The sequence below is a fragment of the Girardinichthys multiradiatus genome, chromosome 8 (genome assembly GCF_021462225.1).
Source record: "Girardinichthys multiradiatus isolate DD_20200921_A chromosome 8, DD_fGirMul_XY1, whole genome shotgun sequence".
Classification (NCBI taxonomy): Eukaryota; Metazoa; Chordata; class Actinopteri; order Cyprinodontiformes; family Goodeidae; genus Girardinichthys; species Girardinichthys multiradiatus.
Window position 1 is genome coordinate 36,854,662 of NC_061801.1, and position 27,380 is coordinate 36,882,041.

Genomic DNA, 27,380 nt, shown 5'->3' on the forward strand with positions numbered 1-27,380 from the left:
AACTCATTTCCTTTATTTCCTTTAAACTTGGACCAGATATTTACATACAATGTTTGCCCAGATGATGATGTCATGGCTTTGTAAGCATCTGATAGCATAACTTGAGTTAAATGGAGATGTATTTCTGGGCAATTCCTATAACAGACTGGTTTCTTCTGCAACATCATGGTAAAATCTAAAAAAGTCAACAAAAAATCAAGAAGAGAATTGTAGCCCTTTACAGGTCTGGTTTGTCCTTGGGTTCATATTTCTGAAGGTGCTAAGGTAATCTGCTCAGAAAATTATATTTAAGTATGGGAGCCATGAGAATGTCAATTAACTTGAGCAACAGTTTTTAATGTTGTTTCTTAGGAAAACTAGATCTCTCTACATGATCTACAAATGCAAACTGTGTTTTGCATAATCTCTGATAAGTGTAAAACAATTGGATCCAGTTTTGACCCGTCTACATACAGTGGGTTTCATGTCTTGATCCATAAAATGTATGGATAACAATTTGGTTGTGTTTTCCCAAAGAGGATCTCAAACTGTGTTTTAGGTTCTAAGCTGTAGATGATCAAAATCAGTCCAGTGTGCAGAAAAATTTGAAATGGCCTCTTTAATTTGCACCGATTTGAAAAGTTGAATCAAGGGAAGGGGTGGACATGTCCAGCTTTGACTAGTTGGACATGCCAGTAAGCAATAAACAACTCGTTTGGTTTGCAACTGATAGATTTCTCTTTCCAGTGCTTGTGTCTCCCCCTAACATGGTGGCACCCAGGGCAAAGAGCCATATTTCCCATAACAGAAACAGCTAGCAATTAATAGCAGAAATACTTCTGTTCACGATGAAAGGCTAAAACAAAGTCATACTTTGATTTAAGAACCATGGGTTTGGATCGAATCATGTGAATGGCCTAGTCAAAGTCCAGATCTAGAGCAAATTCACAGGGCGCTCTCCATTCACTCTGATGGAGTTTGACCTGCTTTGGAAAGAAGAATGGACAGAAATTTAGATGGGTGGATAAATCTTTCAGAAGGCTTGCAGCTGTAACTGCATTACAAACCTTTGGGTCAGGGTGGCTGAATACAAACGCACACCAAACCTTTCTGATTTTTATTTGTAAAATAGTTTGAAGACCAGCACTTTGTGGTACTGTATTCCATAAAATCCCAATAAAGTACTTTTGATATTATGTATAAGGGGTATTAAAGCCTCATCTTGCTTGGAAACCTGTTTCATTTTGCTGAAACGTTTCATCAGCCTCTTGGTGAAGGGATGACGACATGATGCCCCTTAGCAACGGTAGCGTCTCTACGGCAACATCCTCCGGTGTCCCCTCTGTGCTGCTGCAGCGCGACCCTCATCTGTTGTTTCTAAGGGAGGCAGGAGGGGAAGACGGTAGAAATGGATACCATAACTCCGATCCTCTGAGGGAAGAACTGCAGATGATGGCGTGTTGTCATGGGTGAGAAACGTGCGAGCTGGGAGCCTGAAGTTGTAGCGCAAACGAGGTAACTTCACCATCTCCTCTATCACCATCAGCCTCCTCCCATCCTGCCCACACCTGCTGACATCTGATCGTTTTTCAGGACATCTGCAGGAGCCGCCTCTCGTCCTTCTTGAATGGATCCCGCCTTGCTCATCTTCCTGCTATACGTGATGATCGCGCACGACCTGGTGTGCGGCTTGATGCAGCACCGCAGACAGAGCGCCAGACCCAGAACACCCGCAGCTGGACCTCTGTTGCGCTCAAGGTGCGTCATTCAAACATGCTCTGAGTTTAAACCAGGCAGGGAGAAATGTTTAGGGAGGTTCCTCCACTTCTCCTGCTCAGGGTCACCTGGCTAAACAGTTCATTGTTGCTTCAGAATGAACATTTTTATAATTGACAATAAAAGATTAGACAAAATATCAAGATTTCAGCTTTTATTCTGAAATCTACAAAAATTTAGAAAGAGATGTTTATTATTAAATATTTTTTAAAACAAAAGCATCCCCTGATATCTCTCACTTCCAGCTTTTCTGTAAAAAAGAAAAATAAGCATCACAAGCGGAAGCTTTCAAAGCATTAGCGTGGACAGTGATGGCTCCCTCTTGTGGTAGCAGAAGGATATAAAAAATAGCTTGTGGCTCTTTTCCATTAGTACCTGCTCGGTGCTCGGCTCAGCTTCTACCGGACTCTACGCGGTTTGGGTTGTTTTCCATTACAATAGAGTACCACCTAAGTGTGGGTGGGGTCGTCTTTGCAAGGTGGCCGAAAAGTGACATGATTTGTTTGCGACAAACCACCATCTTGCTACCTCTGTATTTTCTCATTAGCCATCAAGCCCAAAAACGACTGCCCCTCGTCGTTGGACCCCCTTGTTGATTTCAGAGTTGCCATTTTTCACCGAAGCTTCAAATACGTTCAGTTGCTGCTACAAGTTTTTTTAAAATGGCGTCAGATTCCTCTAACTCTAACTCTCTTGACTCAAGCAGTGACGACACGACCTAGCCAATCAGTGACCGGCAGTCTTCTGACATTGCGTTTTCAGCCATAACTTGGAACCTCAGCTGAGTAAATACTTAAGATACTGGTACCAGTTGTCAGTACGTATAGGAAAACCCTAAAACCCAAGACATGCCAAGTAGTTGCTAGTGGAGAAGGGGCTTTAGTTTTGTACTTGGTAGGATTTTCCGAAGCAACAGGATTGACCCCTGAATTCTTATCGGGAATGTCGGAGGTCGCCGGGCAGCCCTTAGTTTAGTAATAATATGGCTGCCGTACACATAAAAATGTAGTGAAAGCTGCAGACATAAAATATTTCTTAACCCTTCGAGCATGCAGAATGTTGGGTCTGGCATTGGTAATCATAGTCAGAACCATAGTGGTAAATCTCACTTGATTTCTACTATGGTGTGTCTTTTGGTTCAGGCAAAACGGATTTTAACCGGTTCCTATCTGGAAAAGCAACAAGAGCATCTAATAAGGTCAGAATTCTGACCAGGAGTGTCAGAGGTCACAAAGCAGCTCAGAGTTCATTATCCAATATGGCTGCCGTGCAATAAATCAGTGAAAGTTACAGGTGTAGGGTACTTTTTAGCCGATCTGATGGTTTGTATCTCAACCACTGGCCCACCAAGTGCCATACAACGTTTCTGTGTGAACATGTAATAAAATCTGTAGGTGTTGCCAACATTAGTAGGCACCACAACAGTTAGCAGATCCCACTGCTTCGTGCTTTCTCGTTGTATTTGGAAGTGGACTCTCCACAAGGTCTGTGTCCAACGCGGCTGCTATGCAAATCACCTCTGGTGATCTCTATCATTAAACCAGTGGCAAACATGGCAGAGTTTTTCCTCTGTTTGTCAAAATCTTCCTTTTGTTTTTTAACATAAAATGGAGAGAAATACACAGAGTTCTTCTAAAATCTGGAAAACGCTGAAAAATAATTTCACAGATGCAACTTTTCTTTCTTTCTTTCTTCCTTCCCTCATGCTTCCCACCGTTCCTGACTTTGACTGGGCCATTCTAAAACATGAATATGGTTTCATCTAAACCATTCCATTGTAACTCTGGCTCTTTGTTTGCAGCTTTTGTCCTGCTGGAAGGTGAACCTCCGCCCCAGTCTCAAGTTTTTTGCCTTTTATTTACCTCCATCCATCTTCTCTTTAACCCGAATCATCTTCCCACCACAACATGACGTTTCCCACCATGTTTACAAAGGGTGTTTATTGTGTTCTAGGTGTTGTCAGGTTTTCAAATTTTCCCACCTGGACTTTAGATCTCTACAGCTCCTCCAGAGTTACTACACCCCTCTTGGCTCTTCTCTGATTAATGCTCTTCTAGCCCAGCCTGTCAGTTTAGGTATACGCCATGTCCCAAAAGGTCTGCAGATGTTCCATATTTTTTCTATGTTCAGATGATGGATTGAACAGAGCTCTTTGAGATGTCCAAAGCTCAGGATATTGTTTTAGAACCTGACCCTTCTTTAAACTTCTAAACAACTTCTTCCATGACCTGTCTGCTTCATGATGCTGTTTGTTCCTTAATGTTCTCTAAGAAACCTCTCAGACCTTCACAGAACTGCTAAAATTATACTTAGATTAAATTATGCACAGGTCTCATTTGTTTTATTTTTAGCTGACTTGGGTGAACTTGATTTTATATAAGGGGGTTAGAGTAAAGGGGGCCTCTTCTTCCCCCATCAAAGTGCCGGAAGTCCTCTGAGATTCTGTTCCAGGACTGAAAGAAGTGCAGTTCTGCTCAAAGCACGCAACCTATTCTCACTGTACTAATCACCAGGCAATGGGCTCCAACTCCCAATTACCTGCACATGCATTCTTGCACGCCCCTTTTCTAATGCTGCCCTGGGCAACTGTCCATGAGGCCATTCTATAAAAGCACCACTGCATGGCTGGAAAAGCAAAGATAATCCTGTCTTTTTATGTCAACCAGTATTTTAAGATTGTTTGGTGCTTGATCATTTCTGCCTCTGAATCTTTGAAGGTTTTCATCCCGGTTTTTCCTGGTGTGCTTCCTCCACAGCGCCCGGATGGGTCAGGGAGTTTTGAGGACCAACAGACTGTCGGCAGGTGTGAGCCGAGGGGGGAGGGACCTGAGAAAAACCGGACGAATTGTGAGAAAAGCATAACAAGGACAAAAGGTGAACAAGAACAATAATATTAGTTTTAGGGGAAAAAAACTAACCCTAAACATTTCTTAAATTTTTACTTTTTTATGGCAAATGTTGACAATTTTTTACGTCAAGGTATTTCCCTCTTGTGTGAAATATATAAAGATGAACAAGATGCAGAGGCATTTCTGCTAAGTACCAATTTCGCTCAAAATGACCCAACCCTTGGTTGAGCATGAAAAATTAGAAGTCCTTTTTCATCCGTTTCATCTATTTCTAAATGGTTTGAGCCTATTTAAAGGCATCATCCTGTTTTTCAGTGGTCTACACAGACTCAGCAACATCTCCATTAATATTTCGTTTTATGTCTCTTAGTCAGTTGCACCAATTCTGGCCGGCGTTCTTGGCAGGATTTGTACCAAGTTTTAACTGTCCGACCCAGACTGGCCCCATTTAGTTGTTTAGTTGAGGGGAAGTTGAACACTTTGCAGGTAATGAAAATAGTCCTCCAGCATGATGCTGCCACCACTATGCTTGGCAGCTCGTTCGACATTCTTGAGTTTGAAAGCCTCACCTTGATTCCTATAATAATAAATATAATGTGGCTACAGGAAGCAGCAGGTCGAAATGCTACTTGCTAAATGACCGTTAAAGAAATATTAAAAGGGTTGATGTTTACACTTCCACTCAGTTTCAGTCAGTTTATCCATACAGTGCCGATTCCCAATATAAGCCTCCATAAGGCGCTTTACAAGACTGACGGATCTAGATACAGAGGCAGTTCTTACTTGAACGTTGACCCGGTAGAGCCCCTCCTCCTGTTGTCATCCAAGCAATTAAAATGCAGGAAATGACTTGATGTTATTGGTTGGAATAAAAGCAGTGAAGTCCCATACAGAGCATGTAACCTAGTCTCCCTATTCTCAGTTGGAAGCAGGGGACCCCTATCCAACCCCACTGACTGCACATGCATAAGAGGAGTTGAAAATCTTCTGAGGTGCAACTTTTTTTTCAAACGCTCGTGTGTCCCCCTTTCTAATTCCACCCTGGGTAGCTGCCAATATGGCCTATATCAAAAACCACCACAATCCAGATACATGTGTTCAATTCAGTCAAGTCAATTCTTTATGTTCCAGTTCAGTCCTAAGCAATGCAGTCAAGTTCAATTTATTATGTTAATTTGTTTAAAGATTTCCATAGAAAGAAACTCAGCCAACTGCATCCAGTCACTGACTTTGCAACAATCCCACCTCCTGAATGAGCATTTAGCGACAGTAAACACCTTACTGCATCACAGATTAAATTAAATTAAATTAAATTGGATGTTGTTTCATGGTATCATCTTCTATAAGTCCAAAGAGTTGAAGCCCAGAGAGTCAGATTGTTTTTTTTTTTACTCTGCTTTAATCCGGAGTTTTGGATACTTTTGATTTTTAAAGTTAAAACAGAACATTCCAGCTTTGTGCTGTAATACATCAAAATGTTTAAGTTGAAGTTGAAATTGTGATGCAGTTCACACCTTTATGCCTGAAACAGAAACTATCTAAGGAGATTTTTCCTCCATTCAGGGCACATTTTACAATGATTCATCATCTCTGGTTTACCTCCAAATAAAATGCAGTGTTGGCAAAGACATGTGAGTTTTATAACCCAGGCATACTTCCATTAATCATGCATCATAAATATAAAACTGACGCTTCCTGCAGCAGATCCAGCCCTGCCACTAATTAAGTTTTAGAAAGAGCCAAAGAAAACATATGATAACAAAACAACATTTATTACCAGTTGAATGATTCTCACACTGCCAGATGCTTTGAAGGTTTGTTATTTCATGCTTTCTATCCAGTATCCTGCCATACAACCCTAACTCTTCATTCCAATGAATGTATGAAAAACGTATAGAGAACACCGTTGACAGGCAGAAAATAGGTTGTTAGCTGATTTTATGTTGTTCCATCTACAACCCTGGTGTGGTTTCTTTAATAAACCTTCAGATTAACATGTTAAAGGAGATATTTATGGATCCCGTGAGTCAGAGGGGGACTCGCAGAGGACTGTTAGGTTACCTAAAGCTGTAATTATCTTTAAGCACGCAGAGCTTTTCACCCGTCTTTTCATTTCTCATCATTAGTAGTATCTTAAGAATTCATATTTACTGTGACTCTAGTCCATTGTGTCAGTAAAACACGTCTGGGAGAGCCATCAGACGTTCTGCAGGTTAAACTAGGCTAACTGACCGCTCTTGGCACTGTGTGCTGAGAGACGTACATGATAAATGCTTCGATTGACTCTCACATACTCTTGCTTTAAGGAAAACAAACAAGTTCTCCATATTAAAAATCAGATAAACTTTGCTGCCATGATGTGTCTTTAGATCGCCAGAAGTTCACATTCTTTCACTGAAGATGTGAACATCATTTTAACATATTCAAAACCTTTAAAGAGGACATATCATGCAAAATCCACTTTTTTAGCCCTTAAATACATTTTTTTGTGTACCTGCAGTCTGTTGGAGAACAGAGAAGTTGAATTTAGTCTCTCCAGGTGCTGCGGAGACATCTTTATATTCAGTTTGGGTCATAATGTTCAGTCTGTTCAGTTTTCTCTATCAACTGTTAAGTTTTTCTATCTGTTACGTCACAGTATTTGCTGCTGAACAGCTAAATAAGGTCATGGACTTCTGGCTGATCAGTTTTGCGTATCCACCATATTTATTTCTCGCTGTGATGTTGTAGTCCAAACTCAAGGTTTCCTACGCTGAAAGAGGATAAGTTTGGTTCGGTTATTGGGTGTATTAACCCACACAATTCATTACACCGTCCCCCAGCATCAGAACCTCTTTAAAGCACCTGATTAATTTTTATTTTTCATGGGAATGTTCCCGCATCAGTGGGGAAATTCCTGTTTTCCAACTTCAAGGACAAGTTCTTCAGCAACCTCCACCAGTATCAAGAAGTATTTGCTGAAAGACTTCATCTGATTAAGGGATCGGTTCCTTCTGTCTATGGAAACGATGGACACAGGAAAGCTGTAAGCTGCAAATAAAGATAAAATGACAACAAACTTTATTTTAAACATGAATTTCTTGTGTAGATATGACGTCCTGGCCATTGTTCTTATTTATTTAATTTCCCTTTGGGATTAATAAAGTATTTTTGAATTGAATTGTTCTGATAGCAGTAACATCTCTGCTGATGTTAGCGCTGTGTGCTGCTTTTAGCTCCTTGAGGACAGAACCGTACTGAATGTTCTAATTAGGCCCGACCCAGAAGGCCTGCAAGGGCCTATTGTAATCACTCCGTTTATTATTATTCTGGCGACAAATGAATTGCCTTTTTCGCGGCTTTAACATATTCAAAAACTCACCAAATTTGGCGGAGCCATCAGTTGTGTGTGAAATGTACGTATTTTAAGGGTTTCGCGAAAGTCACAATAAAAATGGCTCTACAGTGCCCCCTAAAGTGAGATAGGCCAACTGGTAAGTCCTAGAGAGTTGAAATTTGGTACATAGCTAGATCTCCCCAAATCATGAAAAAAACCAACAGGAAGTCGGCCATTTTGGGTCAAAGGGTCATTTTTGGACGTTTTTCACTTTTCATACATGTCCAACTTTAACAATCTCCTCCTAGGGATTTTGAGCTACCGGCTTCATATTTGGTCAATATGCAGTTAAGGCATGAGGGATTAAAAGTTATCAAAATTGTGAGTTTTTGAGCATGTTGAAGGGGCGGGGCCAGGCCTCAAAGTTAACCTTCTCGCCGCAAATTTCGAATAGCAATAACTTTCACATAAATTGGCTGAAATACACCAAACCAAGTATTATTGATCCTTCTCAGGTAACCAACAATCCTATATGGTCAAATGATGACATCATCAAAGCCACGACCCCTGAGAACAGGAAGTCACTTTTTTCACTTGGAAAGGTGCCTCTCTGACCCTCATGACCCAATCAACTTGAAAGTGTTTCAGAAGACAGATATCTAGTGGGTCTAACTTCGTTTGAAGCACAGTGACTTTTCATAAAAGGGTGTAGCCATGGCGGCACAGCGAAGTCAGACGTCACGACATGGCCATACGTTTGGCTCTAGTTTCCACATATATCATCTGATCTGCACCAAATTCAATGTGATTGATCCTAGTCCAATCCCCAACAGAGATCTGGTGACATATTTGGTGGGCGTGGCCTAATTTCTCCACATCGCCCCCTACAAAACTTTAAAAAATCAGCCCCAAGCCATGCTTTGACCGAGGATTGTGAAATTTGGTAGACATATGTAACTTCTCAAGACCTACAAAAACGTCTCTTGGAGTGTTGGTCCAAACCCAGCAGGAAGTCAGCCATTTTGGATTGAAGTTGCCATTTTGACCCCGGATTTGCCCTTTCTAGCCCGCATATCTGAGCAAACTCCTCCTACAGCTTTTGACTTAGAGACTTGAAAATCACTCAGTTTACTCTTAAGACACCGGGGATCAAAAGTTATGAAAAGCTTTTTAATACATGAAAGTATGTGGGCCTGGCCACGCCTCAAAATATGACTTCTCGCCATAAAAGACGAAATTGATATAGGTCCAACAAAGGAAAGTAAAACAGAGACCTGAAACCTTCTGAGATTGATCTGCCTCTGGCCCTGAACAATATTCACTGATCAGATGCTGATATCTTCGAAGCCCCGCCCCCTGAGAACAGGAAGTGTCATGTTTTCCTTTAGAGAGTCAATTTTTGATGTTCTTCACCTAATCAATGTGAAACTGTCCCAAGTAACAGATAACATGATGGTCTCCCGCGGTCACTGCACAGGCCAAGTTGCGTGCGCTGAGCTGCAAGGGCCTTCAATGCTGCTTGCAAATTTAATTACTATTATTATTACATAAACAGTATGTATTGTTTTTGTATTGTTTCTGCGCCGCAAGATAATTGTTATCAAACTACAAAAATGGCCGAACGGGTTAAAGTAAAGCGCTCTTTGACCTGGAGTGGGCTGGGGTGTGAAGAGCATCAGTAGCATTTAAAGAGACGGCACCAAAACGAGTTGCTGTCAAACGCTCCTCAGAACAGGACTCAGAACAGGAGTAAAAGAGGAGCCTGTGGAGCTGCAATAACAAAGAGTTCAGACCAAAGCATTGAGGTTCCACTTTATAGAGACCACATCTGGATGATTTAAGGGTGAAAAGGAAGGAATTAAAGGCATCATATGTCCCCTTTTAAACACAAACATTGCAAACATTGAAGCAAAACTTTTAATTTTTTTTTTACTCATCCACACCTGGGTCATACTTTTACATACACCCATAACCCTGTAGATATTTTATTCAATATTTCTTAGCAAGTCACATATCTTTGTAGATACAGGTCCTTCTCAAAATATTAGCATATTGTGATGAAGTTCATTGTTTTCCATAATGTAATGATGAAAATTTAACATTCATATATTTTAGATTCATTGCACACTAACTGAAATATTTCAGGTCTTTTATTGTCTTAATACGGATTATTTTGGCATACAGCTCATGAAAACCCAAAATTCCCATCTCACAAAATTAGCATATTATTAAAAGGGTCTCTAAACGAGCTATGAACCTAATCATCTGAATCAACGAGTTAACTCTAAACACCTGCAAAAGATTCCTGAGGCCTTTAAAACTCCCAGCCTGGTTCATCACTCAAAACCCCAATCATGGGTAAGACTGCCGACCTGACTGCTGTCCAGAAGGCCACTATTGACACCCTCAAGCAAGAGGGTAAGACACAGAAAGACATTTCTGAACGAATAGGCTGTTCCCAGAGTGCTGTATCAAGGCACCTCAGTGGGAAGTCTGTGGGAAGGAAAAAGTGTGGCAGAAAACGCTGCACAACGAGAAGAGGTGACCGGACCCTGAGGAAGATTGTGGAGAAGGGCCGATTCCAGACCTTGGGGGACCTGCGGAAGCAGTGGACTGAGTCTGGAGTAGAAACATCCAGAGCCACCGTGCACAGGCGTGTGCAGGAAATGGGCTACAGGTGCCGCATTCCCCAGGTCAAGCCACTTTTGAACCAGAAACAGCGGCAGAAGCGCCTGACCTGGGCTACAGAGAAGCAGCACTGGACTGTTGCTCAGTGGTCCAAAGTACGTTTTTCGGATGAAAGCAAATTCTGCATGTCATTCGGAAATCAAGGTGCCAGAGTCTGGAGGAAGACTGGGGAGAAGAAAATGCCAAAATGCCAGAAGTCCAGTGTCAAGTACCCACAGTCAGTGATGGTCTGGGGTGCCGTGTCAGCTGCTGGTGTTGGTCCACTGTGTTTTATCAAGGGCAGGGTCAATGCAGCTAGCTATCAGGAGATTTTGGAGCACTTCATGCTTCCATCTGCTGAAAAGCTTTATGGAGATGAAGATTTCATTTTTCAGCATGACCTGGCACCTGTTCACAGTGCCAAAACCACTGGTAAATGGTTTACTGACCATGGTATCACTGTGCTCAATTGGCCTGCCAACTCTCCTGACCTGAACCCCATAGAGAATCTGTGGGATATTGTGAAGAGAACGTTGAGAGACTCAAGACCCAACACTCTGGATGAGCTAAAGGCCGCTATCGAAGCATCCTGGGCCTCCATAAGACCTCAGCAGTGCCACAGGCTGATTGCCTCCATGCCACGCCGCATTGAAGCAGTCATTTCTGCAAAAGGATTCCCGACCAAGTATTGAGTGCATAACTGTACATGATTATTTGAAGGTTGACGTTTTTTGTATTAAAAACACTTTTCTTTTATTGGTCGGATGAAATATGCTAATTTTGTGAGATAGGAATTTTGGGTTTTCATGAGCTGTATGCCACAATCATCCGTATTAAGACAATAAAAGACCTGAAATATTTCAGTTAGTGTGCAATGAATCTAAAATATATGAATGTTTAATTTTCATCATGACATTATGGAAAATAATGAACTTTATCACAATATGCTAATATTTTGAGAAGGACCTGTATATTGAGTTTCTGCCCTGAAGGAACTCTCTTCTTGGCAGAGATGGTAGGAATAATTTACTGCCAAGTTTCCTGCCACTGATAAACCAGTTCTATTTAATCTGAAGGGGACAGTTTCGCTCTTCTTCCAGATTATAGAAAAGTGGTGACTTTCCTAACATGTGTAGATCTAGAGTTCTCCTGCTTGGACCACCCCAGAGCTCCTTGGACCTCCCCATTGTTCTTGGTGTGGTTCAATCCAGTCAGTCGAAGAGAAAACCACTCAGTCATGATCACTGAGCAGATATCAAATAGGCCTTGGTTCTAAATACTAAATAAATCTTTGTGCCGGGATGTATAATTTTGAGAATATTTATAATAAATTCACCCAATTGTTGACATTTTTTGCATTATATTCATTCCACCCTCAGGAAGGAATGGTTCAAATAAATCATTAAAAGCCCCAAATCAGTCGGACCTCATCATGTCGATGATGACTGGATTAAAGTCCTGAACAGAAGGGTGTTGATTTTAGCTCATTGGTGGGGTTCTTGTTGGTGTTGTGTACCTTCTGCACCACCACCCCTTTGATGTCTCAGATGACTTCAGCTTTTTTTCCTGAGTCGCTGATTTTCTGCCCACCTCGTCTATCTTCACAGCTAATCTGACGGAAACTGAACATACAAGCAGCTTCTGGGCACTAATTGTGTTCAGTGAGCTGCGAGACCCTCAGCTCAGCAAACAGCAAACGGTCGCTCGGCATCAGCAGAAGGTCTCACTTGGCACAGGTGGGTGCCTATTTCCATCTCTCCTGGGATTTTATTTTCTTCTCAGCTGTTCCTCTGGGTTCATTTGGCTGATTTCAGTGTAGATTACATGTTTTTTTGTTGTTGTGGATCGAAGGTGTCAGAATTGCAGATGAAGTGTTTACTTTCTGTTTGTAATGTCAGATCTTTCGATTTCCACTTCAGCCAACTTTGTTTTCCCTTTTTGTGCAGTGGCAACAAATGAATGCCAATAACTCCTCCTACAGTCGCAGGGAGCCTGTGAAATGTCACTGCAGGACATTTAAATACCACAAACAGGTTAAGGCTTAACACTCACTGGACAAGTTCAACAGACACTTCTCCTGAAACCACCTGCCGTACAGTAAGTGCAGACGCTTTATAATAAATGTGATTTAGAAACCAAACTCCAACCTTATTGAGTATTTAATAAATCGAGTTTGAACCTTCGATTTAAAGCCATTTGTTTAATATGTAGTGCAATATTTATTAAACAGAGGTAATTAAGCTGGACAATAGACCTAAATAATCTGATGTGTGAAAATGATGTAAGGGATAGATTTAAGTGGTGTGAAATCTGCCTCCGTTTGAGGACCACTGCTTTTGATTTTGGAATGTAGCAACTGCAGATGTCCATTTACGCTGATGACAGACTGATGAATAGTACAGAGTAGAGGCTGACATTCTTTCGGGATTCCCACGGGAATCCCGCGGGACAGGAGACAGCATCAGTAAAGATCACGTGATTGGGACGGTACAGGATAAAACATGAACTGGAGCAGACGGGAGCGGGAGCTAACCAATAGGAGGGAAAATAAACTAGGATCAATTGTCTTTGGAAATGTAAAACTGAGACTTTGTTATAAACTTTAAGAAAAAAAAACTTGAATCGACGCCGCCATTGTGTAGTTTTTTTCCAAGAAGCCTATACTATAATGTGAGTCAAACGAACTACACGACCCACAAGCCAACAGTGTTTCTGATCGATGTTTTCCACCTGCGTTCAGGATGGAGGGAACAAACGCAGGTGTAGAACTGGACGTGGTAAAATTGGATTTGCAACGTAAAGTCAGAAGTAAAGACTTATCTATTAAACTCATAGAGCTGACAGGAAAGTCACAAATATGACCGAACTTCAGGAGAGTTGAATGTAGCGGTGTTAACAGGCAGTCTGCTGCTTGTAAAACGTGTTTAGTCGTAATCAAGTTCACCAGTGATTAAGGCACACTTGTGCTGCATGTGCACTAAAGATTTAAGAGGTAAGGTACGGAAGCCCGTGAGGGGACATGGGGAAATGTATTTATTTTGCGTCCCCACGCAATACTTTTGCGTTCGGCATTTTGGAACAGCAGCACAGATGACAAACTGCTCATAAAACAAACAACACTGATATGACATTAATATGGTTTATTTGTCATATGCAGGTTAACACGCAGTAAACAATGCGATTAAATGCTTAGGATACGAAGAACTGTTCAAATCACGATAAAAACAAAAACACTAATGGCGTACAAAAAAAAAGTACCCATCATGCAGCAGTAGTAAGCAAACAAAATGTCACAGATGAGGTTTTGTGCTGTATTATTGTTCAGTAGTTTGTTTGACAGCTTGTGGATAAAAACTGTCTTTTAGTCTGATTTGAAGATAATTTTATTTAAGGCTGATTTCAAAATAAAACTCAATAAATCTCAAAACGGGTGTAGTGTTTGTTTCATTTTTGCAGTTATGTGGTTTGGAAACTATCCCACAAAGTATTGCGAAATAACACAAAGACTATTGCGTGAGAACGCAAAAAGAGAAAAAATTCCCCTTGTCCCCTCGCGGACCTCGTTGAAAGGCTTCATCAAGAGAAGATATTAAATAAATATGTTGTGAAATAGAAAGAAATTGAATGTACCATTAAATGTACAATTTATTTAATACATTATTAAATATTAAGTGTACCACTAATTACGTCATGTCGTCTTTAAAATTATACTTAAATATTCAGTGGCACATTTAATTGCATAATAGTCCATTTCATGATATAATGGTACATTTATTGTTTCTAATTATTTATTAAATAAATAAATGGTACCTTTTCAATTTAATGGCACATTTAATGTTACATTTCTTTCATGTTACATTTGCTTCACTTATGGTACTTTCACAACATTTATTTATTTAATGATGATTTTATTGTATTAATTTTGTCCAGTTTGACCCTCCATTCTTGATGCCTGTATAGAAGGTCATGTCAGAATTTGAATCAGGTGTTCTGGAGCAGACACACATCTAAAACTTGTGAGGACCAGGGCTGTGAACCATTGAGGTACAGTTTCTAAATTGTGAAGGTAATGCCTTTTTGTCCTTTTGTTCAACAAGTACAGTTCTCTTGCTAGGTGCATTTTTCTTTCATTTCAGCAACTTGAAACATAAAAGTAATGTCATTGTTCAAAGGAAACAATCACTTAATAAGTGAGTAAAATACAACTATGTACATTTTGTTTATTCAACTAAGATAGGCATGATCTGTTTCCTTGTTTGATATTTTATTATTTCTTCATTATTATTCTTTTTACTTTAACTGGCCTTTACTACAGCTAAAAACAGGGACCTAACTGGTCCTTCAAAGAAAGAAATTGCCAAAAGACTAAATGAAGAAAACAAAAATGGGAGTGGCACAGGAGTGGGAGTCGTTCTGAATGGGAGCGGGATGGGAGTGGGAGTCAATTTACCAGGAGTGGGACGGGACAGGATTTTTTTCGTTATGCTGGCCTGGGATTGGGATGGGACAAGACATTTTTCTGTGGGAGCGGGATGGGACAGGAGAGAAAATCCACTCCCGTGTCACCCTCTAGTACAGAGCCCACAGCCATGCGTTCACTAGCTCTCGCTCTCATGAAGTTGCCTTTAAATCCTGTTCAATGATATTTCTGAGACTGAAAATCTGTTTCACACTCAAAGGAAATAAAACCTGTTTTTTATTACAAATTCTAATGTAAAGCCCAAATGTATCCCTACTCTGGCAGATTTAAGGTGATCTTTTCATTTAGACCAACATGTTTCGTTTGACCGGAAGTGATATAGACGTTTTGGAGTGTCCCAGACAGATTCCTGACCTGAATCTGACAGAACCTGTCGAGGAAGCTAAAGATTAGGGTGATGGCAAGGAAGCCATCCAAGATAAACAGAGAAATAGCTCATTGCATCGATCAATGGTAAAATAAAAATACCAGTGGGGACAAACAAAAAGCTGGTCAGCAATTATAAGAAGGATTTGACAGATGCAATGCAAATTAAGACTTAACAGCTAATTTGAAAAGGTTTTAATTATTTTCCACATGCCATTTTTGTTGAAATATAAATTAAGCATATAAAATATTTTTTCTATGATATCCCTTTGTCTTGTTATTATTGGGCAAATGCCTGTCTCATTCCCAATCAGAAACAAACATATTGGTCAAATAAAAATACATTTCAATCTAAATCTGCAAGGAGTTTAACTGTAGGTCAATGTGGCTGCCATCAGTCACCCCTTTATAGGTTTTACATGTTGAATGTGGCTCTCAGTAGAAATATCTGAGTTTTCCTCTTTATGATTTCTTCTCTTATTTAAATATTGATGAAAAGCTCTGGAGATTAGTTTTTATTTTAACAATACATCCTGTTCATCTTTCCAGACCAAAAAGAAGCTTACTGCTGTTAAATTTATGTCTGCTGGTTCTGTAATTTATATGCACTTTTTTTCTGCAAAACTGTTTATCTTGGACATGCAAGATTCATGCTGCAAAATTCAAGCTTTTCAAGGGTTTTTTAATGCCTCTAAATAGAATCCAGCTCTACCAAGTGCCATCAGAAATAGCCTTTACTGCAGTGAATGGTGGATGAAAGCAAAAGCACACCACACTGTTCGGGTACTTTTTTTGCTTGGAAAATATGAAAAACATATTGTCCTTCCTCTTGTTGTGACTATGAATCTGAAAATATTATTTAATACTTTAATATTTTATCAAATAATATTTCGGTCTGTTAAGGGTTGTCCTGTGAATACCAGCCCAGTAAGGCAGTGGTATTAGGACAAAATCAAAAGGGTGAGACGAGCTCTGACATTATTGAACAGCAAAACTGCACACATGGAATGAATTCACACAATTTCTTAAAATATAAGAATTTATTAACAAAATAAGTCAACTCAAAGTCAAACATATTTCAATCAACAAACTCTTTACTATGCTAAAACAATCCGACTAAACTACCAAGCAGAATTAAAGAATAATGAAGACTAATGGGCTATGTACAATATAAACAAGTTGATTAAAGATGATTGAAAATCATGATCAAAAGAGTGATGCAACATTACCATGCAATGTTTATGTTTGAGAACCAAGGATTATCTTGAAGAATCTGGAAGTGAAGTTACGTTAGTCTTGGAACCAACTTAGGCAATAATCAGCAAACGTTTAGACAACCCTTCACAATGCAAGATCAGATAAAATATTTTTTTAATAAAATAATGCTTTAAAGAATGATCCGCTGAATAAAACCAACCTCCTGGATGACTAATTCTCAAGCTGCTAGCTTAGCACCAGAAACAAACACACACCTTTAAAATACCGTCAATAAAAGGGTTAAAATGCATAATAGCGGACTTATGATCAATCTTCTGTGTTTAAAATCACCCTTTAAATAAAGTTTGTCTTAACTTTAAAAACACAAACAGAACACAAAACTGAGCACGTGTGCAGCAGATAGCCTGCTAGCACCAAGATAGCTGAGTTCAACACAAACAAAACCAAACTTCATAAAATGAAAAACATTTAGATCATTTAAATCTAAATCTTTCTCTGCCCAAACCCCTACCCTCTGAACTATGCTGAGGAAAAGCTGTCAAGGGCGGCGAAGTTTGAAGAAACGTCCACAGTCAACAAACGGTTAGCTACAGCTAACCTCCTTAGCTGTGGGGAGTGGCTCGTTCTGTCAGGCGACCAAACTGCACGTTACCGTAACCATGGTGATGCTGCTCCTGTTGTCCTTCTCTCCGACTGAGAAACTGCTCCACTCGGCTTGTAGAGACAGCATCTCTACTGGGGACTTCTCTGGGACAGTTTGCTTCTACAGGCCTCAGAGAGAAAGTAAGCAATGCTTATACCTCAATTACCCCTTTTTATGAATGAATACCAGATACACAAACAGTGATTCATTCGTACTTAACTTTGATCGATGATCGTATGACACTCTCGGATCCAGTTTGAAGAGTTCATGTCTGTTTGCCAGCAAAGAGACATTAGCGCGCTGTGTCTCTTTGTCCAGGTCCCTGTGTCACCTGCATAGAAGAGATCGGACCATTGGAAAGGTGGGGGTTTTATAGGGCCAGTGGCATCATGGGAAGTCCGCTGTTACCCCCTCCCCCCCCCTTTTCCAAATGCGCTGGAAGTAGGTTTAATGCAATTTATTTTGAAAGTTCCAGAAAAGTCTTCCTCAAATATGCACTAATAAATCAAAAACTGGATGTGTAATATACAGCAACCCACTTTTTACTTATCTGATCCAAAAAGCCAATAAATAAAACTCTTGTGAGACACATTTGGTAGAAAATGTAAGAATTATCCAGCAGGAACTAAAGTTAATGTGCTTTCCTGCTTTACAATTATTGACTTCAAACTCTAAGTAAGCTAGATTGAACCCAGATGTTACAAACTTTGTCTCTTTATAGCTCTGTTCACAATAATGTTGGATATTTTACCACAAACTTCGTCAAAATGTGCTACTGGGTCTAAAACAAGACAATCAGTACAGCGTGATAAGACTCAGGACGCACAATAGAAAACAAAATAAAACAGATAGAAGCGCAATAAAGCTGGTGTAAAAATCCTGGGGAAATAAATGTAATAATGTCCTAGTCAAACCATTCTGACTACAGGAGACCATGGCATCAGTGTCCACCAGCGCCCGTCTCAACAAGGCGGTCCGGCAGCAGTACATGAGCCTGCCTCAGGGGGAGAAGTGCCAGGTCACGTACATCTGGGTGGACGGCACTGGAGAGGGGCTCCGCAACAAGACAAGAACCCTGGATGCAGAACCAACCAGCGTTGAAGGTAAAAACGTGTTTATATAATAACTCAAGTCCTCTTGTCTCCTCTGTGGAAGTTTAAAATAATAGATGGGATATTTCAAACAACTTTCTGCTAATCATTAGGGGAAATAAATGAAAGATAATTAAAAAGCCTCTTAAGGGAAAATGAATACCTTACAGGTAAATTTTTATAAGGTAATTTATGAAAACAAAAGGTAATTTATGAAAAAAGATGATAATAAATGTGTGTATTCTAAAACAAAAATGTATGTTTAAAATCATTATTAATTAAAATATAATATAATATTATATTATATTGTTATTAATATTGAAATGTCATTGTCTTTCTAAATTATAAGTATTCATTATTTATTTAACTTAGCAGAATTATTATTAGATCATTTTTAAGTCATTATATTAAATAATTACCATTCTTTACTATTAAACATTTTTAGAATAATTTCTAACTAGGATTATTGTTACCTTGTTTTATTTAAGTAGATGATATAATTAAATAAAAATAACATTCAAATTCTATATTTTTTTACTGATTTTAAGATAAGAAATCTAAACCTAATAAATTACTATAAATCTGATCCTAGGTTAAAGAAAAACAGATAGACACCATCCAACCAAATAAAATAAGAGAATATTTTCTTCCATAAGTTTAAAACTGGTTTTGCACATCTCAGTGGGAACTCAAGTGTCGCATTTATTTAATAATAGTCAAGAAATGATTTTTCTGCACGGTGCATGTAAGGTAGCTCATGTGTCTGTTACCTAGCCTAGCATGCTTGCTTCTTTAAGTTTCTTTCTGTTGCAGAAATCACACCCACACATTTCTCTGATGCTAAAGGAAAGTAGATTCATATTTCCTTGACAGTAAATAAGTCCAGGTCTGTCTGTGGGACACTCCCTCTCTTCCGTTTCTTGGCTGATCTGATCATATTTAAGATTTTTGTTTCGTTGACATCTTCTGCGCTTCGTGACGTGTCTCGTGTGGAGAATGTTACGGATCCAGTTCTGCTTTGACTCCACGCCCCTGTCCTTGTTTCCTCTGTATCTCATCAGATATTCCTGAATGGAACTTCGACGGATCGAGCACCTACCAGGCCGAAGGCTCCAACAGCGACATGTACCTCATTCCAGTTTGTATGTTCAGGGATCCCTTCACCCTAAACCCCAACAAACTCGTCCTCTGTGAGGTCATGAAATACAACTACCTACCTGCTGGTACGCTTGTCTCTGTTCACATTAGTTTCCCCCTGTCGGGATCAGGAGAAACACGCATTTTATCCCTGTTCTTTCAGAAACCAACCACCGCCACAGCTGCAACAAAGTGATGGAGAAGGTGAGGGAACATTGCATGTGGTTTGGCATGGAGCAGGAGTACACGCTTCTGGGAACAGATGGACATCCTTTTAGCTGGCCTCCGCAAGGATTCCCAGCACCTCAAGGTGAATCAGTTCTGCAAAGCTGCCTTGGAAAAATATTCCCAACCAAACATTTCCCTGTGTTTTACTGGGATTTTATGGGAGAGACCTATTATTGCTCTCGTTCTTACTGATACGATTTGTCTCGGTTCTCAAATCCAACATGTCTACTTTAGAAAAAATAAAATCAAAATTTTTATATGTCAAATAAAATTTGTTTCTTTTATGGCTAAAGTAAAAAGGGTAATCAAGAGAATTAAGACATTTTTATTTGATAAACCTTTGATTTTTGTGAAAAATGAAAAATAAAACTGCAAAGTCGAGACTAAAAATGCATGCAGTTAATCTTTTCTTCCCTTTTACCCTTAGTGTCATTCTTTTCTAAAGATATTACATCAACATACACAGAAAAGCTTTTAAAATGGGTGTTTTTTTCACATTTTATGCTTTAAAATTACTGCTCAGTTTTATAGCAATTTGGGCCATTGTTATTAAGATCCACTTTCCGGAGAGCTCAGAAAGCCTAGTGTGGCTCCGGAACCGCAGGTCGCAGGGCCTTTTAACAGTGCAACACAAAGTTGCGCAAATTATGAAGTTGACGCAAATGAGATTCAATTTGTTTCACAAATAAAAACCTAAAGAGAGAGACATGTGCTTGTATTCAGCTCCCCTTTACTTTGATACCCCTAAAAAAAATACAAAATAAGACTTTTATGGCTCTCCACTTAAAACGACAGCAAAGAAGACCACCGTGAAGGGTAATGTTGGAAAAAAAAAACGCTCGAGGCAAAAGATTTAAGGGTGGGACCCGGAGATTCTAATTGATTTTATTTAGGTGCATTAGTGTAAAGGCAGCTGGATAGAAATATACGCCATACCTCTCTGATTTCTTTGGGCAGTTTATATGTAGACATTGTTCCAAAGATTAGGAGGAGCGATCAGCACAGGAAGTAGTAGGTTGAGTTTAATAACAATGTTCTTTAAGGCATAAATGCTTCACTTAGAGCGGTGTTCCTTTTCAAAACCAATATTATCAGTTGTTGTTTTACACTCTTAAAGTCTATCCAACAAAAAAAACTATCAAAGCAATTGGCTCATGACTTTCCATGGTAGACGTTATTCACCACGGGCCTAAAGAGAACCGAATCCACCGTCAGTTTTTCAGTAACTCTTTAGAAAAATGTAGATAATCCTGTTTCTGAAGGATTTACATAAACTCAGAAAAGAAAGTAAGGGAATTTGTGTTTAGTTGATTGTTTCTTTGTCGTAACAATGCTTCCTTGCAGTAAGTCGTCAACCGCTGGAAAGCCTGCTCATTTCTCTTTAAATGATGACACATCTGCCACACTTTGAAAATAATTTGTGGGTTGAGCTGCTGAGTTGAGTGTGTGGGTTGCATCCTTCACTCGCCTCCATAGACCTTGGTCCATCAGAGTCAGCTTGAAGGATTTGGGAGTGGAAAGGGTGGGAGGACCTGGCTGCAGTCCAGACCCCAACCCAACTGAAAACTTGTGGGAATAACTGTATATGCCAGAATGACCAACACAGCTTCATTGGCTGGCTTGCAACAAATGCTTGTTGGGGATGGGGATCCCGCAGCAGTGTGTGACCAAGCGAATGACCAGCATGAGGAGGAGGTGCCAGGCTGCTGTGATTACATAGGGTTCTCCCATGCCAACACCTAGACCCAATTTTTGTTTCTTTAAACTTCAATCATCCAAGCCAACAAATGACATCAAATAGAGTCACCAGAAGATTGAGCTGTGTGGCATTAGCAGAGAGGATTCTGGGAGTGTTTATTGCTGCAACACACAAATGCATTTTCCTTGTAAAATGTAGCACCATTTAAAGGGAAAGAAACAGACTTTCCATTGGTATAAAATTTTGCGCTATTTTTACAACAAAGGACACACATTTTCTCCCTTTTTGGGCCAAGTATGTTTTACAACTTTTGTTTATTCCTCAACTTTAAGGTCCCTACTACTGTGGAGTGGGAGCAAAAAATGCATATGGACGGGACATTGTGGAGTGCCACTACAAAGCCTGCCTCTATGCTGGGGTTAAAATCTATGGCACCAATGCTGAAGTTATGCCATCTCAGGTAGTGAAACTGAAGTATTGAATTTAATTTTTATTTTAGCTTTTCCTCTGATATCAGCCTTTTACTGTTTTGCTTCTTTCTTCAGTGGGAGTTCCAGGTGGGCCCCTGCGAGGGCATTGAGATGGGTGACCATCTGTGGGTGGCACGCTTCCTGCTGCATCGTGTGTGTGAAGACTTCGGGGTGGTGGCAACCCTGGACCCCAAACCAATAAAAGGCAACTGGAATGGCGCTGGTTGCCACACAAACGTCAGCACCAAGCAGATGAGGGAAGATGAAGGACTGCAGTGAGTAAATTTATAAACTTTTCTTATGATTCTTCTGTTTCCACCATGATAAAGCAAAACATCAGTTTATAGTAACAAAAATGGGTTCATGTGGGGTTTTTAAACGGTTACCGTGGTGTATTAAAGACGTGTTTGTTTTGATATGAATATAAGAACTTTGTACTGTTCACAGCCTATTTCAAATTTCACGACAGTCTCATCTGTTCTGGAGTTTTGTCTGTAAAATGCAATTTCCAGTAAGGAAATGCCCCGTTTAAACCTTAAACATTTGATTGGGATACCACTGTAAGTCAAATAGTCCACAATCATTTAAAACAACAGCTGACATAGCCACATGTGGCTGTCCATGCAAGTTTACCCACAAAGCAGGTCGCATTATGCTAAAAGAAATCTCTAAAAACCCTAAAATGAGACCTACAGCAGGCTCTTTCTACTGTTGATATAAAAGTGTTAGCCTCAAATATCACAAAGAGACTGCAGAAGTTTAACTTTCCAGGGAGGTGTGGAAACCTAGAGGTCAGACTATAGTTAGCAAGAGAGAAGGGAGACAAAGACCAGGACTTTTGGATTTTGGAAGGATTTGGACCACAGACAAGTCTTAAACCAAATTATTTGGATAACAGAACCAATGACATGTTTGTCAAAAATCAAATACACTGTTCCAAGAGAGAGCCTCTGACCAACTGTAAAGCATGGAGGTGAAACTGTCATGGTTTGGGGAGGTTTTACTGCAGCCGGACCTGGCCAGCCCACCATTATAGAATCTACAATGAATTCTACCGTGTATCAGATGGTGCTTGAGGAAAATATGAGACCATCTGGTTCTGCATTTAACCAAAGCTGTTTTGTTAAATTGAGTACTGGACTTTAACTCTGCCAGTGATTCTTTTCTTCATTCAGCCATTCTGCTGTAAAGTTGGAGCCTTGTTTGGTATCAGTGTTCTGCTGATGACCAAGTTTGGGCCAAGCTTTACCTGTCCAATATATGGCCTCACATTTACCTCTAGAACCTTTTGGTTTAAAGAGGATTTCGTGGTCGATTCAATGACTGCAAGGTGCCTCAGTCCTGTGGCTGCAAAACAAGCCCAAACCATCAGCCCTCCGCTACCGTTGGTTGGCAGTTGGTATGAGGTGCTTTTACTGTCATGCTGTGTTTGGTTTTAAACATGGCACTGTGCATTATGGCCAAACATCCCTTTGGCCTTATATAGTCAAAATACATTTTTCCGAGGGCTGCACGGTGGCGCAGTTGGTAGCACTGTTGCCTTGCAGCAAGAAGGTCCTGGGTTCAATTCTGGTCCAAGGGTCTTTCTGCATGGAGTTTGCATGTTCTCCCCGTGCATGTGTGGGTTCTCACCGGGTACTCCGGCTTCCTCCCACAGTCCAAAGACATGCCTGTTAGGTTAATTGGTCTCTCTAAAATTGTCCTTAGGTGTATGAATGAGTGTGTGCATGGTTGTATGTGTGTTGCCCTGCAATGGACTGGCGACCTGTCCAGGGTGTACCCCGCCTCTCGCCCATAGACTGCTGGAGATAGGCACCAGCTACCCCGTGACCCACTATGGAAGAAGCGGTAGAAAATGACTGACTGACTGACTGACATTTTTCCGAAGTCTTGACGGTCATTTAGATGCAACTTTGCCAAACTAAGTATGCTTCCTTGTCCTTTAAAGAGAAGAGGCTTCAAATAAGCCATACTTTTTCCCATTCTGTCACAAGCTTTAACATCTAACATTCAATTCAATTCAAAAATACTTTATTCACCCCAAAGGGAAATTAAATGTTGTTATAGCTCATATTATGAAGGTTTCTTCAAAGAGCCGTTGTAGATGCTGATGGCTGTGGGCAGGATGGATCTCCTGTAGAGGTCCGTCTTACAGTGTATCTGAAGAAGCCTCTGACGGAAGACACTCTGTTGTTGTACAACAGTCTGATGAAGAGGATGCTCAGGGTTCTACGCAATGTTTTTCATCTGATGAAGAATTCTTCTTTGCACAATGATCTCCAGAGGTTCCAGAGGAGTCCCCAGAACAGAGCCAGCCTTCTTTATCAGCTTTTTTAAGTCCCTGGCTGGCTCTGATGCTGCTTCCCCAGCAGATGATGGCAGAAGAAATCACACTTTTCACAACAGACTTATATAAGATCTGCAGCATCTTGCTGCAAACACCAAAGGACCTAAGCTTCCTCAAGAAGTACAGTCTGCTCTGTCCCTTCTTGTAGATGGCTTCACAGTTGCATCTCCACTCTAGTCTGTTGTAGCTTCTTGTCCATCTCTGATCCACCAACAACTGCAGAATCATCCGAGTATTTGTGCATGCTAACTGAGGCCTAAAGGTCGAGAAGAAGCTTTTAGATTTTTGTAATTTCTCTAAGAATTTGGTTCATCTAAGGGTGGAGTTGCTGGGACATCTACTCTAATGAAGAAAAGCAGTTATATGAAATGTTTTATTCTTGAAATTAATCTTTCTGTAGAATAACTGACTTCACACAGCTTGGAAATGGCAGTTGCTTCTCTAAGGTCATTACTGATGGTCTCTGCCCTCCAGAGCAGCAAACCTCTTAAAACCGCTGCTTTTATAGAGGTGCTCACACTGATGATGAGCAATCAAGCAGGAATTTAGCAATACATGGTTGGTATTTGTACGGTATACTAGTTTTCACACACAGCTTGCGCTATTTAGGGTTGTTTTTGTTTAATAAAGGTATTCATGAATCTATTACATAGTTTTATACACTTGAAATTCATTTTGAATGATTTAAAACCTGGTTAAGAAGCAGGAGCTGGGTGGTGTGTTGCATCTATCAAACTGAAAGGTGTACCTTCTTGGACCATGGCTCCAATTGCCCTGTATTGTTTATATTTATGCTGAATTTTAATATTTGTCTATCTTTGCCCAACATTGCATTAACATCTACTTATTTTAAAAGCAAAAACATCTTAAGTCTGACTTACAAATAATGAGTCCAACTTTTTTCTCTCGTTTGACAGGTACATTGAGAAGGCCATAGACAAGCTGGCCAAAAAGCATAAAGAGCACATTATGGTGTATGACCCGCATGGAGGCAAGGACAACTTGAGGCGCCTCACAGGTCTGCACGAAACCGCCAGCATCGACGACTTCTCAGCTGGCGTGGCCAACCGAGGAGCCAGCATCCGCATCCCCCGGCAGGTGGGCAAGGACAAGAGGGGCTACTTCGAGGACCGTCGCCCTGCAGCAAACTGTGACCCTTACACAGTGACAATGGCCATTGCTCAAACCTGCCTTATTGATCTGAAGGAGGAAGAAGTAGAAGTTATTAACTAAATGTACAGGCAGATTACTCAGCACGGTCCAAGCAGACTGTTTTTACTTATCTGGTGATATTTAATGTTTCATTTTACCAGCTTATTCCAATGTGAAATGATAAACGTTGAAAAATTTAAAGAATTAGATACAGCACCTTACAAATGTTCTTCCTTTAGAACCTTTTCACGTTTTGTCGCATTGCAGCAACACACTTCTTGGATTTTTTTGTGATAGAGCAATACAAATTGGTGCACAATTGAAGCTGAATGAAATAATTGCACTGTTTTAATTAAAGATAAAATCAGAAAGTGCAACATGCAATTGTATTTTGACTCCAAATAGTTTGTAGAATCACCTTTTGTTGTTCATCTAGCCAGAGTACTTTCTGCTGAATGTCCTAATTGACTTGTGGGAAACTTTAAATGACAAATCCTATAGGTTTTGATAAAAACGCAGATTTGTAGAGCGCTCAACTAATAGTATTCTATTGACAGCTTCTCGCACCCGAGCTGTGGATCTCTACAGCTCCTCTAGAGCAGGGTTTCCCAAACTTTTCAGCCTTCAACCCCCAAAATAAAGGTACCAGAGACTGGCGACTCCCTAAAATGTATATAATTTTTACCCTCTATAAAAACAAAATTACAGTTGATAATTTATTTTCATGATTTATTATTTGATTATTTAATGGTACATTACATGGTACATTTATTTATTTCATGATAAATTAAAACAATTTTTATTTTGGCCCTTTTGGCCCTCCATCTTTATGATTCTGAAAATCATCTCGCGACACCCCACTTGGTGTCTCGCAACCCCGTGGGGGTCGGGACCCCTGCTCTAGAGTAACTATGAGCATCTCTGATTAATGTTCTCCTTGCGTCAGTTTGCCACATCTTCCTCCCTGATTTATCTGCTGTGTTCCTTGGCCTTCATGATGCAGTTTGTTCACTGAGGTTCTCCAACAAATCTCTCAGGCCTTCACAGCACATACTGAAATTAATTTACACACAGATGGGCTCTATTCACTAATTAGGTGACTTCTAAAGGCAGTTACTTGAACTGCATTTCATTTCGGGGTATCAGAGTAAAGTGAGCACAATTCAAGTGCACGTCACACTTTTCAGATTTTTATTTTTAAAGAATGAATCGTTTTTCAGTGTTGATCTATCACATAAAATCCCAATACTGATGTGTGTGGTTGTGACCAAATTTGAAAAAGATAAAGGGGTGTGAATACTTTCACAAGGTACTGTAGACCAAAACAATACAAAAGAACACTAAACAATCGGAAACAGTGGTAACCAGACCACAAATTGACAAAAACTACGAAAAACAGGCATGAAAGCAATAAAAACAGTAACAAATTTAATCCAAACACTAATACCCTCACTACAGCAGAGGAAAAGGATATAAAAGTGATTACAAAGTACCACTGCCACAGCTTAAATATATGGAACATAACTAAAAGAGATGCAAATCACAAGAAAATAAAGATGCACACCAAATGAACATACAAAGAGTGTCTGGATGGATGCCCAATGAGCAACTGTTTGTTGTAAAAGTACACTCAAACAAAACCACTGTTATGGGCTTAGGGTTCGCTGTTTCAAAATCCGCCCATGCCTTTAAGCTGCCTGTGTGTTATATACTGTAGCATCATTACAACATGATCAGATTCATCTGTGAGTTTACCTCCAGTGGATTCAATTTACTGAACTGACAGCATTGGTGGGAGGTTTATTTATGTGTACGGACACATAAATAATTCTCATAAAAGAAGAGCTCGGTTTAAATGTTGATGTTCTTTGTTGTCGTATTTGTATAACAAGATAAGTGCTTATATGTTAAACTTTGTGTTTTCTGTCAGAAGTAAATTAAAGATGTCTTTTGTCTCATATG

General features: G+C 40.0%; 1 protein-coding gene across 3 annotated transcripts; it reads left to right on the top strand.

Moving 5' to 3' along the window:
* The first annotated feature begins 61 nt into the window (after nucleotides 1-61).
* LOC124872017 (glutamine synthetase-like) lies at nucleotides 62-27,376 on the top strand. Of its 3 annotated transcripts, XM_047371665.1 has the most exons (11): nucleotides 62-1,494; nucleotides 1,573-1,737; nucleotides 4,512-4,629; nucleotides 12,195-12,323; nucleotides 12,534-12,684; nucleotides 18,223-18,397; nucleotides 19,447-19,608; nucleotides 19,686-19,832; nucleotides 21,782-21,909; nucleotides 21,995-22,194; nucleotides 25,184-27,376. In XM_047371665.1, exons 6-11 carry the CDS (start codon nucleotides 18,229-18,231, stop codon nucleotides 25,497-25,499), a joined length of 1,122 nt encoding a protein of 373 aa, XP_047227621.1. In that variant the 5' UTR covers nucleotides 62-1,494; nucleotides 1,573-1,737; nucleotides 4,512-4,629; nucleotides 12,195-12,323; nucleotides 12,534-12,684; nucleotides 18,223-18,228; the 3' UTR covers nucleotides 25,500-27,376. The 3 variants fall into 3 exon arrangements, with proteins under 3 accessions (XP_047227621.1, XP_047227623.1, XP_047227622.1); XM_047371667.1 differs by lacking the exons at nucleotides 62-1,494; nucleotides 1,573-1,737; nucleotides 4,512-4,629; nucleotides 12,195-12,323; nucleotides 12,534-12,684 and adding an exon at nucleotides 17,512-17,735; XM_047371666.1 differs by lacking the exons at nucleotides 62-1,494; nucleotides 1,573-1,737; nucleotides 4,512-4,629; nucleotides 12,195-12,323; nucleotides 12,534-12,684 and having other exon boundaries at nucleotides 17,773-18,397.
* Nucleotides 27,377-27,380: the final 4 nt, after the last annotated feature.

Excerpts from the sequence above, each read along its gene's own strand:
- LOC124872017 (XM_047371665.1), top strand. The coding sequence starts at position 18,229 with ATGGCATCAGTGTCCACCAGCGCCCGTCTCAACAAGGCGGTCCGGCAG. Across the intron at positions 19,609-19,685 it reads ATACAACTACCTACCTGCTG|AAACCAACCACCGCCACAGC; the intron begins GTACGCTTGTCT and ends CTGTTCTTTCAG. Across the intron at positions 21,910-21,994 it reads CTGAAGTTATGCCATCTCAG|TGGGAGTTCCAGGTGGGCCC; the intron begins GTAGTGAAACTG and ends TTCTTTCTTCAG.